The 13,622-nt window shown below is 63.8% G+C and overlaps 1 protein-coding gene across 1 annotated transcript; it reads right to left on the bottom strand.

Annotated features, from left to right (window-relative positions):
- Positions 1–3,201: 3,201 nt before the first annotated feature.
- On the bottom strand, positions 3,202–13,313 carry SLC4A1 (solute carrier family 4 member 1 (Diego blood group)). Its single transcript, XM_015651265.2, has 21 exons — positions 12,821–13,313; positions 12,645–12,741; positions 11,602–11,671; positions 11,387–11,484; positions 10,208–10,281; positions 9,848–10,025; positions 9,633–9,768; positions 9,306–9,447; positions 8,884–8,953; positions 8,110–8,294; positions 7,662–7,872; positions 7,352–7,555; positions 7,083–7,231; positions 6,271–6,465; positions 5,790–5,942; positions 5,561–5,650; positions 5,291–5,457; positions 4,928–5,181; positions 4,674–4,843; positions 4,276–4,449; positions 3,202–4,004 (listed from the first exon to the last, which is right to left on the bottom strand). Exons 1-21 carry the CDS (start codon positions 12,836–12,838, stop codon positions 3,924–3,926), a joined length of 2,916 nt encoding a protein of 971 aa, XP_015506751.1. The 5' UTR covers positions 12,839–13,313; the 3' UTR covers positions 3,202–3,923.
- Between the last annotated feature and the right edge of the window lie 309 nt (positions 13,314–13,622).

The following is a 13,622-nucleotide window of genomic DNA, read 5'->3' as shown; positions in this document are numbered from 1 at the left end:
ACACACCCCGGGACCACGGCACACACCCCGGGGCCACCGGCACACACCCCGGGGCCACCGGCACACACCCCGGGGATACCGGCACACACCCCGGGGATACCGGCACACACCCCGGGACCACCGGCACACACCCCGGGGATACCGGCACACACCCCGGGACCACCGGCTCGCAGCCCCGGGGCCGGGCATGCAGGACGCGGTCCGGGAATGCGGGGTCAGCCCGCCCGGTGGGCTGTGGACATCTCCCGGGCTGAGCGCGTGGGAACGGCCGGGAGCCGGGGGATTTCACGCCTGTTTATATGGGAAAGGAAATAAGAAATATAATAACCCCATGATCTCGGTGTCCCCCCCCACGGCTGGTTTGGGGTGCGGGGGTGGTGCCTGGCGCTGCAAGTGGCTTATTTGGGATTTATCCCGAAGGGAAGGATCAGGCAGACGGAGGGACAGCCGGCTCCTCCGCCACGTCCTGCCCTCGGCTGTGCCAAGCCCGGCCAGGCCGCTCTGGCGCCGGGTGGTTAATCCCTCCTGTGAGAGCTTAAAATTAAAAATATATGTATTTATTCTCTGTGGAAAAAGGGTTGAACTGGATCCCTGAATTTCAGGAATTTTCGCTATTTTTCAAGGGGAGAAAAAATTACAAAATTAAAAAAAAAAAAAAAAAAAGAAAACAAACCAACATAAATTATTTAGAGCCAATCAGGCCCAACACATGAAAACTGACATTTTTAATTTTTTAGATTTTTTTTTTAATCAGTAGAGTTGTCGATGTGCTCCAGTCCCAAGTCTCCCAACGTGGTTTTGTGGCTTTTGTTACCAGCAAGGCTCACCCGAGAGCTGGGGCTCGGCCACAGAGCCCGCAGCAGGTGGGCTGGGAACGGGGACCCTCCCAAACGCTCACCCCAACAGCTCCCCCTCACTTCCCGGCCTTCCCGGGCCTCGCTTCTGACCACGGGAATTTTTTATTTGCTGTTACTTGTGTCAATGAATATTTCTGGAGGATAAAGCTGCCAGGTTTGGAGGGTTTTGTTTGATTTTGTACTCGTCCAGTGCACGAGCAGTGCCACCGGCAGCAGATCCGTGTCCCCTGCCCGCGGGTGGCACCGAGCGCCCGGTGATGCTTCGGGCACTGGGCTTCTCCCTTTCCGGGGGTGATGCTCCAACGGGATCCCCCTCTGGAGCCCCGTGCTCCCCCCCTCATTAGCAACCAACTAATTAGCATTTATTTCCCCGTCGTCACTCCTGACCTTCCCCAGTTTCCCCCCGTGCCGGGTTGCAGTGCCCGATGTAACCAGGAGTGAATATTCTATTGCCAGCTGTTAAACCCGGCTGGGGCAGGGTTCTTTATCTCCTCCGCGACCCATCCTCCCTCCAGGGGGAATTTTTGGTTAATGGGCCATCGAATCCCACTGCACGACTGATAAAATTCCACCGTCCCAGCGTGAGATGCTCCACCCAGCGGGAGGAGCCGAGCATTCCTACCTGGGTACAGTCTGAGACCGGCTGGGACTGCCACCACCACCCTGCCCTACAGGCTGTCGGGCTGTACCCTGACTCTGTCGGTGGTTGTTTCTGTACTATTGCATTTTTATTTTAATTTTTCTAGTAAAGAACTGTTTTTCCTATTCCCATATCTTTGCCTGAGAGCCCCTTGATTTCACAATTATAATCATTCAGAGGAGGGAAATATTTCCATTTGAAGGGAGGCTCCTGTCCAAGACACTCCTCCCATTTCCCAGGGCTCAGGCAAGTTCAAAGAAGAGCTTGACCCAAATTCCCGATCCTGTCGGGGCTGGATCCCGCGGCAGCGGCCTCGCTGCCGTGTCCCAGGGAACAACAAACTCTTCCCAGGCTGGGGAAGGTGAGGGATGGCTGCAGGTCCCCATGGCCGGGATTTGGAGGCAGGGATGGCACATTGGAGCCCTCCCGGTGTGGTTTGCCCACCTGAGCCGGCTTGGGACAACCTGGTGGCCGCTCTGGGATTTATCCCAGCCCCTGAGAGGCTTTGGGGCTCCGGTCGGGAGCGATTGAGGATGCTGCTCCCAATTCCTGCCCCGTGGAAAGGCTGGGGACGAGCGGGCATGGCCCTTCCCACGGCCCCGCTGATGGAGCCGGTGTCACCCATTCCTTAATGGGATTATGGATAATCGGGGTCAGCCCAGTGCCAGGGGCTGGGGCAGGCGGGGGCTGCTCTGTGTCCTGTGCCAGCAGCACGGGATTGGAAATTCCCAATCCCTGGAATGGGCACAGCCCCGGGGTGCGGGGAGGTGGAGGGGGATGAGGTTCCTGGGATGATCCTGGGGAGCGATCCCGAGTGCTGGGATGCAGCGAGGATTTGGGGATCCTGGGATGTGTGATCCTGGGGGATGGACACCCTCAGAAGATGCTGCTCCTCTCATTTGGGGGGAAATTAGGGCACCGTCCCAGAAAATTCCCGGCTGGAAAGAAAACCCCCATTTCCTTTCTGATTTTATTAATTTGTTTATTAAAGCCTGATACAGAGGTGTGGGGAAGGGAAGGAGAAACCCCCAAAGATCAAAACATTTTTATTTCAGACACATAATTAATAAAACTAAACCAACCCAAACACGAGGCAGCACAGCCCTGGCTGTGGCTGCCCCTTCCCACCCCCCCATGCTGATTTTGGGATCCCCTGCTCTGATTTATGCAAAAAGGAGCAAATTTGGAACCTGATCTGGTGCTCTGCACCCTGGTCACATCCAACCCTTGCAGAATCAGCCCTGGCAGGATCGGGGGATGCTCAGCTGGACTGGGAAGGATCCCAAGGAAAATGGGGCAAGACATGGGGAGCAAGCCAGGGAAAAATCAGGGAAAAACTACACAGAGTTACCTGAAATGCTATAAAAATAAAGAGGACTAATTAACTAATTACCACTAACTTATCAGTAAAATGGTGCTGCCAGACTGGTCCATAGAGTTTAGGCCCTGACCAGGATCTCTTAAAATCATCTTTTCTAAAAAATTCTAGATTTTGCTCTAATTCTCTAGTATATACACACACGCACATGGCCCCACTGCAGCGGGGCACAACCAGCCCAAAAAATAAATTACAAACCCCCCAGTAGCATCAAATATACAGATCACTCCTTGCAGCTAATTGCTTTTTTTTTCCTATTTTTATGGTGCTTTTTCAACCTTTTTTTTTTTTTTTTTCCATTTTTGCTTGGCTCTAAGTGAATTCTACCTGCAGAAGCATCAGTACAATTGGAAGCTTTTTTTTTTTTTTTGGTGTGTTTTTAGCGTGATTGTTTTTGTTGTAAATGTATGAATGTATGAACCCCCTTGCTGGGCTATTTACATCCTGACTCCGGGATGTGCTGGGATTGCAGCGGAGCAGCTGCAGGGATCCCACGGAGCAAGTGATGGGAAAAATGGGAAAAAATGGGGAAAAATGGGAAAAATGGGAAAAATGGGGAAAAATGGGAAAAATGGGGAAAAATGGGGAAAAATGGGAAAAATGGGAAAAGGGCTCCACAGGGTGAGGGCTCCGTCCCAGCTTGTTCAAAGTTCAGCTGGGGAGAGGGGCTGGGCTGGGGGGGCTCCCCGGGAGGGGAGGGCAGTGGGGAGGGTCCCATCTGCTGTATCTCTGTCCCTGCCTTCCTCCTCCCTCCAGGGTCTTCCTCCAGCTCCTCCCCTCGCTGGGTGCCTGGTGGTGGCCCTGGGGACGGGACAGTGACACATCCCAGCCCAGGCAGCCCTTCCCCAGCGGGCAGCAAAGCGGGGGTGAGATCACATCATCCAAAATACTTTTAAAAATAGACAAAAACGCGGAAAGAACAGGAAAGGCTCCGTCCCCAGGGTGGGCAGGTGGGGACTGTGTCCCCAGCCCTTCCTGGTTGCCCGGTGGCCCCGGGATGGCAGCGCTGGAGGTGGAAGCGGGGCTGGGGGGTGGCGGGGGCCGGCCCTTAACTGGGCATCTGCACCTCGTCGTACACGTCTGTCCCCTCGGCCTCGTCAAATGTCACCACGGCGTCATCTGCGTCCAGCTGGACAGAGGAGAGGCCGTCAGGGGGGCACAGGGGAGGGGACAGGACTGAGGGACACTGACGGGGATGGAGGAGGAGGAGATGGGGACAGGAACGGGGCAGGGATGGGGTGAGGATGGGGACACGGGTGGGAATGAGGGATGCAGATGGTGCCAGAGATGGGGATGGGGAGGAGAACAGGGACAGGGACAGAAGTGGAGATGAGGACTGGAGCAGGAGCAGGGAGAGAGGTGGGGCTGGGGACAGGGATGGGGGTGCCAGGGCCACGTACACATTTGAGCTCGATGTCCCGGAAGATCTTGGGGAGCAGGAAGCGCCGCAGGGGCACGGTGAGGATGAGGACGAAGGGCAGCGCCAGCGAGGCTGGGGTGGACTTCACCACCCACAGCACCACCAGAAAGATGATCTGGGTGAAGGTGAAGAGGTGCATCCTCCAAGTCTTGACCTGTGGGAGGAGGAGCTGAGGGTTGAGGACGGGGACAGCGTCCCACACCCTTCCTGGGGTGCCGGCTGCTGCGGGGAGCAGCGCAGTGTCCCAGGGAACCCAGCGAAGCTCAGCGTGAGGAGGAGGAGGCTCTCTGGGGAGCCCCGAGCAGCTGCAGGGGGGTCAGAGCCCAGGACACCCCCAAAGCCACAGCCACCCATGGGGGTCACGCGGGGCTCACTCACCCGGGTGACGTAGGGCTCGTCAGGGTGGTACTTGGGGGGCTTCAGCAGGAGCAGGATGCGGTCGAAGAGCTGGATCCCGAACAGGGAGGTGACCCCCATGTAGAGGAAGATGCCGAAGAGCACGGCCAGAGGGATGTACTTCAGGATGGGCTCCATCAGGATGGAGACACCTGAGGGGGAGAAAGAGAGGTTGGGGAGAGTCCCTGGGGACCCCCAACCCTCCCTGCCCGTCTGGGGACCCCTCCCCAGCTCACCAACGAGCACAGCCACCAACAGGCCACTGATGCGCTGCTCCTTGACCTCCAGGATCTGGGATTTCTCGCCGGGAGCAGAGGTTTTGCTCATGACGGTGAGGGCGTTGGCGTGGGTGATGGTGCGGACGGTGGTGGCACTGAGCCAGGGCATCCCGAAAAGGGCTGCCAGCCCCCCCATGACCACGATCAGCAGCAGGTCCAGGTGGAAGCCAGTGCCCTTCACCAGTTTCCTCTCGGGCTTGCTGACGATGAGGCTGTGGGGACACAGGGACCAGTCGGTGACGCAGCGCCTCGGGGAGGTCCCCCCGCCCCAAACCCAGCAGGCACCCCACAGCCCTCCCCTGCCCACATCTCCATCCTCACGTGGTGATCTGCGTCTCGAGGAAGATGAGGATGAAGACCAGAAGGGCAGGAATCACGGAGGCGAACATCATCCAGATGGGGAACTTGGTTGTGATCCCCATGGGGGGGATAAACCAGCCCCGGGCAGCCGGGTTGGTGACCTGCAGCCCTTTGGGGACGCTCAGTTTCTGGATGGGAGCAGAGATGGGGGAGTGAGGGGTGGGACACGGGGACGAGCTCCCAGCTCCCCGTGCAGGGACACCCGTCCCCCCCAGCCCTGCCCTCCCAGACCTGGGTGTACGTTTCTTTGATGAAGAAGTCGGCCAGCGCCATGATGAAGATGGAAATGGGCACCCCGAAGTCCCCGATCAAGCGCCGGACCTGTGGGGACACCGTGAGAAACCTGCGGGGCCCCCCAGGCCGGGGGTCCTGCCGCCCCCTCCCCTGCAGGAACAGGCGATGCCTTTGCACGGCCCCAGCTCTGAGCCCCGTTTGGCCCCTGCGTGCAGGGGATCCTCACCTTGCCGGGCAGGAAGGAGCTGTTCTTGAACTTGCGCAGGAAGAAGGCCAGGAAGAAGGTGCCGGCCATGAGGACGAGGGACAGCAGCGCCGTGTTGGGCTGGTGGCCAGCCTGCGCGTCGTACGTCTCCTTCAGAGGGTGAGTCTTGAAAATCTGGGGAGGGAAGAGGGGAGAGTGAGAGTGGGGATGGGGATCCCCTGCACCCCCTGCCATGGTGGGAGCCCTGTGGCGCCTTCCCGGTGGGTTCAGGACGTGAACCAGGGGTGAGGCCGAGAGCTCAGCACAGATTGAGCCGAGGGTGTTTTTAGAATTGATTTTTTGTGTGGTTTTGGAAGCGGGAACAGAGCAGGGGCTGTTCTGTGTGCCCCAAAATGCCTCTGCAGAGAGAAGCGTGGATTACAGAATCACAGAAAACTGGGTTTCCATATGGGAAACAATCTGCAGCCCCCCACCCCCACCGTGGGACCCCCGTGTCCCTCACCGTGACCAGCTTGGAGAAGGTCTCAAAGATGAAGATGAGGGAGATGAGGAAGGAGAAGATCTCCTGGGTGTAGCGGGACAGGTAGCGCACCAGGAAGCTGCCCTCGCAGGCCACCACCACCAGCACCAGCAGGATCAGCCAGAAGCCGATCCAGACCCGTCCCACGATGTATTCCATGCCATTGCTGCTGCAGAACTGGGGAGCCAGAGGGCACAGCCCTGTCAGGCCCCTGGAGCCCCTGGCATGGGCACCCAGCTGTGCCGGACCCACGGCGGCTCCTCCTTCCAGGGATGGGGGTGCTGGTCCCTGGCTACCCTTCCTGGACCCCCGTGGGATCCCCTGCCCAGCAGCACCCGCCTGGCATCGCCCGTGGGGTGTCACCCACGGAGGGTCAGCTGCCTGGCATCAGCCACGTGCTGTCATGCCCCTCACTTCACCCCACAGCCACCACCTGGGTGGCTCTACCTGTGTGGTGTCACCCCTGTGCCATCCTCCCTGTGCCACTCCCCTCGCAGCTGCACCCTGTCCCTGTCCCTGTGTTCCTGTCCCTGTCCCTGTCCCTGTCCTTGTCCCTGTCCCTGTGCCTGTCCCTGTCCTTGTCCCTGTCCCTGTCCCTGTCCCTGTCCCTGTCCTTGTCCCTGTCCCTGTCCCTGTCCCTGTCCCTGTCCCTGTGCCTGTCCCTGTCCTTGTCCCTGTCCCTGTGCCTGTCCCTGTCCCTGTCCCTGCCCTGGGGCTCATGGAGACACCCCAGCCTCGCTGTGGGGACAGCTGGTGGCACCTGGGGAGCACCCAGGGGCGCAGGGGGCACCCACCGAGTAAAAGGCTTCCTCAAAGACGAGGAGGGGTCCCGAGAAGCCGACGACGAGCAGGGGCTGGGCGCTGAGGAGGCTGAAGAGCACGCACTGCACACAGGTGGAGATGAGCAGCTCCGACACCCCCATCATCCCCTTGGTCTTCTCACCTGCCGGGGAGCGGGGCCGGTGGGTGCCGGGTGGGGGGACAGCGCTGCGCCCCCTCCCCGCGCCCAGCTGCGAGGACATCCCCGCCCCCAGGAGCGTCCCCAGCCTGTCCCTCCCCTTACCCAGCAAGCCCCCGAAGGTGATAGCGGGTGACAGCGCCGCGAAGTAGATGAAGATGACGGCGGCCAGGCACTGGGGGTTGAGGGCGTCCTTGATGTCGCTGAGGTATTTGGGGTACCGGCGGCGGATGTCCCGCACCAGCCCCCCAAAAGGCCGCCCCGTCCTGCGCAGGGGGTCGTCCTCCTCAGCCGCGGTCTCGTCCGGGCCTGGGGACACATCGGGTGGCCGTGAGGGGACCCCGTGTCCGAGGCGATGTCCCGCCGGCCACGGGGCCGGGGGATTGCGGGGGGTCTCGGGGGGTCCCCGCCGTACCCTGATCCTTTAGGAAGTCCCCGATGTGCAGCCTCTCGAGGGGCTGGTAGCGCCGTCGGAGCAGCTCCCGCTGCAGCGGGACCAGGGCACGGAGCAGCTGCTCGTTGGGGGACTCGGTGGGCGGCAGGACAATGCTGGCACCCAGGAAATCCTCCACACCCTGCAGCAGCTCCTGCCGGGCCTCGGCCAGGTACGCGTCCCTGCGAAACACCTGAGGGGCGCCAGGGACTCAGGGGAGCACCCGGGAGCTGCTGGACACCCGGAGCAGGGCCACAGGGAGAGGGGGACACGGGGACACGGGGATAAGGGGACATTGGGAGGTGAGGACGCGGTCTTGGGGACACGGGCATGGCATGGGGACATGGGGGTCAGGGAGGGACGCGGCACGGGGGGACAAACTGCAGCCCCAGGGTGCTGGGGGGTGGTGGCAGCGGCGGGTGACCCGTACCCTCTCGGACATCATGGTGCCGATGGCGCGGCCGATCTCGTGGTAGCTGATCTGGGGGGTGTCGGGCCCCAGGACCACGACGAGGAAGCGGACGGGGATGGACACGTCGAGGACACCGTCCAGTGTCACTGCGTCCTTCAGGCGCACAAAGGCCAGCATTGGCTGCTCCAGGAAGGCTGCACAGCCTGGGGGGAGGATGGGACGGGACAGGGATCATGGGGGACCATGCACAGGGACACAGGGGACGGGGACGGGGGAGCACAGAGACAGCAAAACACGGGGACATCAAGAATGGAGACGAGGTGACACGGGGGCATGGGGACAAAGAATGGGAGAGGGGCACGAAGACGAGGACGCTGAGGCACAGGGGTAGGGACATGGGGCATGGGCACAGGGACACACGGACACACGGACACGAGTGGATGGAGCACGGGGACACAGGGGACACAGAGGCATGAGGACACAGGGACCAGGGACATGGGGACAGGGGCCCAGAGAGCAGCGCTGAGCAGCAGCAGGTGGCGGCGGGAGCTGAGGACAGGGAGAGGCAAAAAAGGCACAAGAAAAGCGACGCGTGAGCGAGCGCAGCGAGGGGCACGTGGCAAAGCTCCCCCTGCACCCCTGAGCCTGCACCTGCCCCCCGAGCCTGCACCCCCAGCCCAGCACCCAGCACCCAGCACCCAGCCCAGCACCCAGCACCCAGCCCAGCACCCAGCACCCAGCCCAGCACCCAGCACCCAGCACCCAGCACCCACCATCCCGCTGACCACTCACCCACAAGGACCAGGGTGGCCTCAGCACCCTCTGGGATTGTCTCCAGGAGTTGGGGTTTGGGGACCCCGCTCTGTTGCAGGCAGATGGACGGTAGGAATCAGGCCTTGGTGACCGTCCCCCATGGCCCCCTGCATGTCCCCCCACTCTGCCCCGTGTGTCACCCAGCACCCCCTGCATGTTCCCCTGCACCTCCCCCTCCATCCCCAGCCTGTCCCCCACTATTTCTGAGTCCCCCCCTCTGTCCCCGAAGTGTCCCCCACTGGTCCCTGTGTGTCCCCCTCTGCCCGTGTGTGTGTGTGTGTGCACACCTGGTGTGCTCACCTGCGTGTGCCGAGGTGTGTGGGTACCCTGTGTGCATCTCCCGCTCCCAGCCCCACACCCCAGTGTCCCCAGTGCCCCCCGTGCCCCCTGTCCCCGCTCACCTGCTCCTTCCCTGCCATCCTGCTCATCTCCACGGGCCGCTGCTCCCTCAGCAGCGGCCGCTCCACGTCCCCCCGGGCGGTGCCCGAGCGCTGCACCAGCGCCGGCGGCATCGTCCACACCGACTCATCCTCGGTGGGGTGGCTACAAACATCGGGGGCGGTGTCAGGCACCCCAGCAGCACCAATTCCTCCCCCAGGCAGCGCCGTGGCTGCCCCCAGAGGGGCTGAGGGGCAAAGCTTTCCCAGCCTGAGCCGGGCTCCAGCTGGGCACACTGGGGAGGGTCCCAGAGCTTGGGATCCCCCCGGGACCACCGGCCCTGGCTGTACCTGTGGCGCAGGAGCAGCGTCCTCATGACATCGTCCCTGTCCTGCGGCTTCAGCTGCCCCTCGTAGATCAGCTGGTCCAGGACGATGTGGACGATGGCCGGCAGCGAGTTGGCCTCCACATCGAGGAGAATGGCACCTGTGGGGACAGCAGTGTCACCATCCAGCCAGCGCGGGGCCCTCGCCGCCCTCCCGCTGCTCTCCAGAGCTGTCCCCACCTTTGCTCAAAGCCCGGCGGATCTCCAGGAGGCTGTGGTAGGTCAGGAAGGAGAGATGGGGCTGGCTCCAGTCCCCTGATTCCTGGAAGTCCTCCTCCAGCTGGAGCCAGTGCCCGGCCTCCATCCAGCACAAGTCCTTTGCATTGTCCAGGACCAGCTCGTGCAGCTCCACGTATCCCTGCAGCCAGAGGTGCAGGGGTCAGGGTGTCCCTGGCCACACTGGGGACCCCCGGGACGCTCAGCATCCCCCCACTATGGCCTGGTACCCCCAGGGCTGAGCTGTGAGGTTGGTCCCAGGGTCGCCACAGCCCACCCACCCCAGAATGGGGAGGGAATGGGGGTCCCTGGGGCAGCACCCACCTCATGGGTGTCCTGCTGGGACAGGAGCCTCCTGCTTCCCCCTGCCTCCAGGTCCACATCAGTCACTGACACAGCTGCAAGTGGAGCCACCACTGCGTTAGTTGGTCCCTGCCCCAGCCCGGAACCCCCCGGGTGTGCTTGAGGTGTCTTCTGTCATCACACCCATCCCAGCCCCCTTTGGGGTCACCTGGACGTGTCCCCTTCTCCATCATCCCCACCCCAGCCCTGCTGGGCGCTCGCTGTCTGTGCCCCCCGTGTTGCCCCACCCCAGACCCAGCTGGAGTTTGCTGGACGCCCCCCTCTGCCACCTCTCGCCCAGCCGGTGCCCACCTCGTCACATCCCCACAGCCCGGCTCCTGGGGCAGGGTGACAGTCTGGGGACATCACCGGAGCACGGGGCTCGTGGCCACTGCCCCGCCACCGGCACAGCCCCAGGACCGAGCACGGCCACTGGAATGGGGACCCGGGGACAGCACATCCCCGGGCAGCCTGAGCCCCGAGCTGTCCCTGTCCCCGTCCCCTGCCTACCTGCGGCCCCCCCAGCGCTCCCCATGTCCCCGCGGCTCCGTCCCTATAAAGTGGGGCCGGATCCCCGCGGCCGCCCTGCGCGCACCGTAAATCCCGCAGCACTTCCTTTGCTGACAGTAAACACCAGCGCGGCTCCCGCCCGCCCGCTGTCACCCCACCGTGGGGACAGGCTCACCCCGTCCCCCTCCGCCCTCCACGGGGACCACCGCGGTCCCCTCGGGGTCCCCAGCCAGGTCACCCGGCGGGGGGATGCTGCGAGATCCCGCCCTGCCGGGGGAAGGATGCTGCGCCCATGGGAGCAGGGATGGGGCGCGCCCGCTGTCCCCGTGTCCCCGACAGTGCTGCCCGTGGCACGTGGGCACGAGCGTGTCCTCGTCCCTGCCCGCCGCCACCGCCACCGAGCCGCCCGGCGCCAGCCAGCGTTCAGCCCCGAGTGGTTCTTGTCCTCACCCCAAACAAAGACTTTATTTATCCTCAATCAGTGGGCGATTACGGGCAAGTGGCAGCGGTCACCCCGCGGCGTGCCCTGACGCCCGGGTGACCGTCACCCCGCGGAGGGTGGGACACGGGGCCGGCGGAACCGGGCTGGGCTCGGGGTGGGGGGGGACGCCGGGGTGGGCTTTGGCCCCCGGGGCCCCCGAGGTCACTCACGCTGCCCTTCGCCACGGCTGGGGTGTCCCGGGGGGGCCCCGACCGAGCGCCTCTTCCCATCCAGGTCATAAAATCCCCGGCGGCCGGGCAGATACTGGCTGCAAAACACACACCGCGGGCACGGGGGTTCAGCGCCGGGCACCGCGGGTGCCACCGGCCTCCCCCGGGGAAGCCAGCCGGGCAGGCAGAGCCCCCTCCCCGCTTTGGGGACTCACCGCAGGGGCTTCATCTCCTCGGCCCTGGCCCTCCACGCCCGCAGGGGGGACCCGATGCCAGCGCCGGCCCCTGCGCAGAACAGGCGGCAGCGTTACCCCGACCTGTGTCACCCCAGCGGGGGACCCGAGCCCAAACACCTCAGGGTGGCAGCTCCGGAGCAGCCGTGCCTGGGGCAAGGGGATGCTGCGCCGCACGCAGAGCCCCAGATTCCCCTCCCTCCCATCCCGGTGGCTTCGAGGACCTCGCGTGTCCCCAAACTCAGCCCCACTTCAGGTGCCCGCGGCTGGAGGTGGCACCTCACGGCTCCAGGGCCTCGGCAGAGGGAGCCGCTGCCTTTGGGTGATGCCGCCCTGAGGGTGGGTGTCCCTGCCTGAGCCCGGGCTCCGAGCGAGCCCCGCTGCCCGTGCCACGCCTGCACCCAGGAAACGCATCCGTGCAAGACGCCTGTGCAACGCTGTGCTCATGCAACACATCTGTGCAGCTCATGCAACGTGCCACTGCCGTGCTGGCACCCGTGCGACGCGGGGCCGATACACCGTGCGTGCCCACGAGAAGCTGGCAGCCACCGAACGCCCGTGACCATGCACTGCTGGTGCCCGTGCAACGCCCCTGAGCCGTGCTGGTGTCCCTGCAGTGCTGCACCCACAAAACTCTGCTGCAGCCTCGAGCCACTGCTGCCCCTGCAGTGCTGGCACCCAGCCGGTGCCAGTGTCCCTGTGGTGCCATCACCGCTGCAAAGCTGTCACCCGTGTAACGCCGTTGTCACACGTGCAACAGTGTCACCTCTGCGGAGCGGGGTGACACACCAGATGACACACCGGTACCCATGCTTTGCCACCTCTGTGCAGTTCTGGTGCCCCCAGGGCTCTGGTGCCCATGCAATGCCACCCCTGTGCAGTTCTGGTGTCCCCATGGCTCTGGTGCCCATGCAATGCCACCCCTGTGCAGTTCTGGTGCCCCTGTGGCTCTGGTGCCCATGCAAAGCCACCCCTGTGCAGTTCTGGTGCCCACGGTGCCCCCCAGCACCCCCGGAGCCACTCACTGCTCATCTCTCCCAGTGACAGGTGAGAGCTCTTTAGGCCGGGGTCTTCGTAGCCTTCGGGGTCCAGGGTCCTCCTCATCCCCTCCTCGTAGGCCTCCTGTGGGGCAGAGAGAAGGGGGTCAGCAGGGTCCGGCACCCCCAAGGCCGGGGCCGTGCCGGGGGCCGGGGGTCCCTACCTGGCCGGGCCCCTCCATGGCTCCGGGCTCGGCCCCCGCTGCAGCCTCGGCGCGTCCCGGTGCTCAGCCCGGTGCCACCATAACCCGGCGCTCTGCGGGGCGGGCGCGGGGAGACGAGAGAGAACAAGTTAGCGGAGAGCAGGGCATCGCTCGGTGCCCCCGGGACCGGGGCTTGTCCCCAGGGATGGGGCTGGGCCGTTCCCGCAGCCCCCGCCTGCCGAACCAGCTCCCCACGGGCTGGGAGGTCCTGGGGTTGGGGATCCCCGGGGAAGTCGTGCCCTGCCCTGTCGCCATCCGGGATGGGAACCGACGTCAGGACGCGGCAGAGCCCCGGCAGCTTCCCACCAGGGACGTGGCATCCTGCCCTGACCCAGCCGTGCCCGCGCACACCGTGCCCTGTGCTCAGGGTCAGGCCCTGCACGGACCCGCACCCGGGGGTCGGGTCCCATATGGACCCACGCTCAGGGACTGGGATCCCACACGACCCTCTCGGGTGTGGGCGGGGGTCCTGTACAGACCCACGCACGTCTGGGGTCCTACTCAGCCCCTTGCACAGTCCCACACAGGCGGGCTGGGGTCCCGCACACAGTGCCCTGACCCCCCAGCACACGGCCCCGGCCCCCGGCAGAGCGGGGGAGGGGGGAGAAGGGGGGAAACTGAGGCACAGCTTCAGTGAGGGACACCCCAAAGCCGGGGGGGTGAGCAGCCGTGCTGCTGCTGCCCTTCCATCAGCCCCCAGATCCTCTGCAGCAGCCAGTGCCTGCACCCCCTGCGACCCCCCACGTGTCCTCTGTGAGCCCCC

This window comes from Parus major, chromosome 27 (assembly GCF_001522545.3).
Source record: "Parus major isolate Abel chromosome 27, Parus_major1.1, whole genome shotgun sequence".
Lineage (NCBI taxonomy): Eukaryota > Metazoa > Chordata > Aves > Passeriformes > Paridae > Parus > Parus major.
Note: the sequence above shows the minus strand (reverse complement) of the source record. Positions and strands in the feature narration are given on the sequence as shown.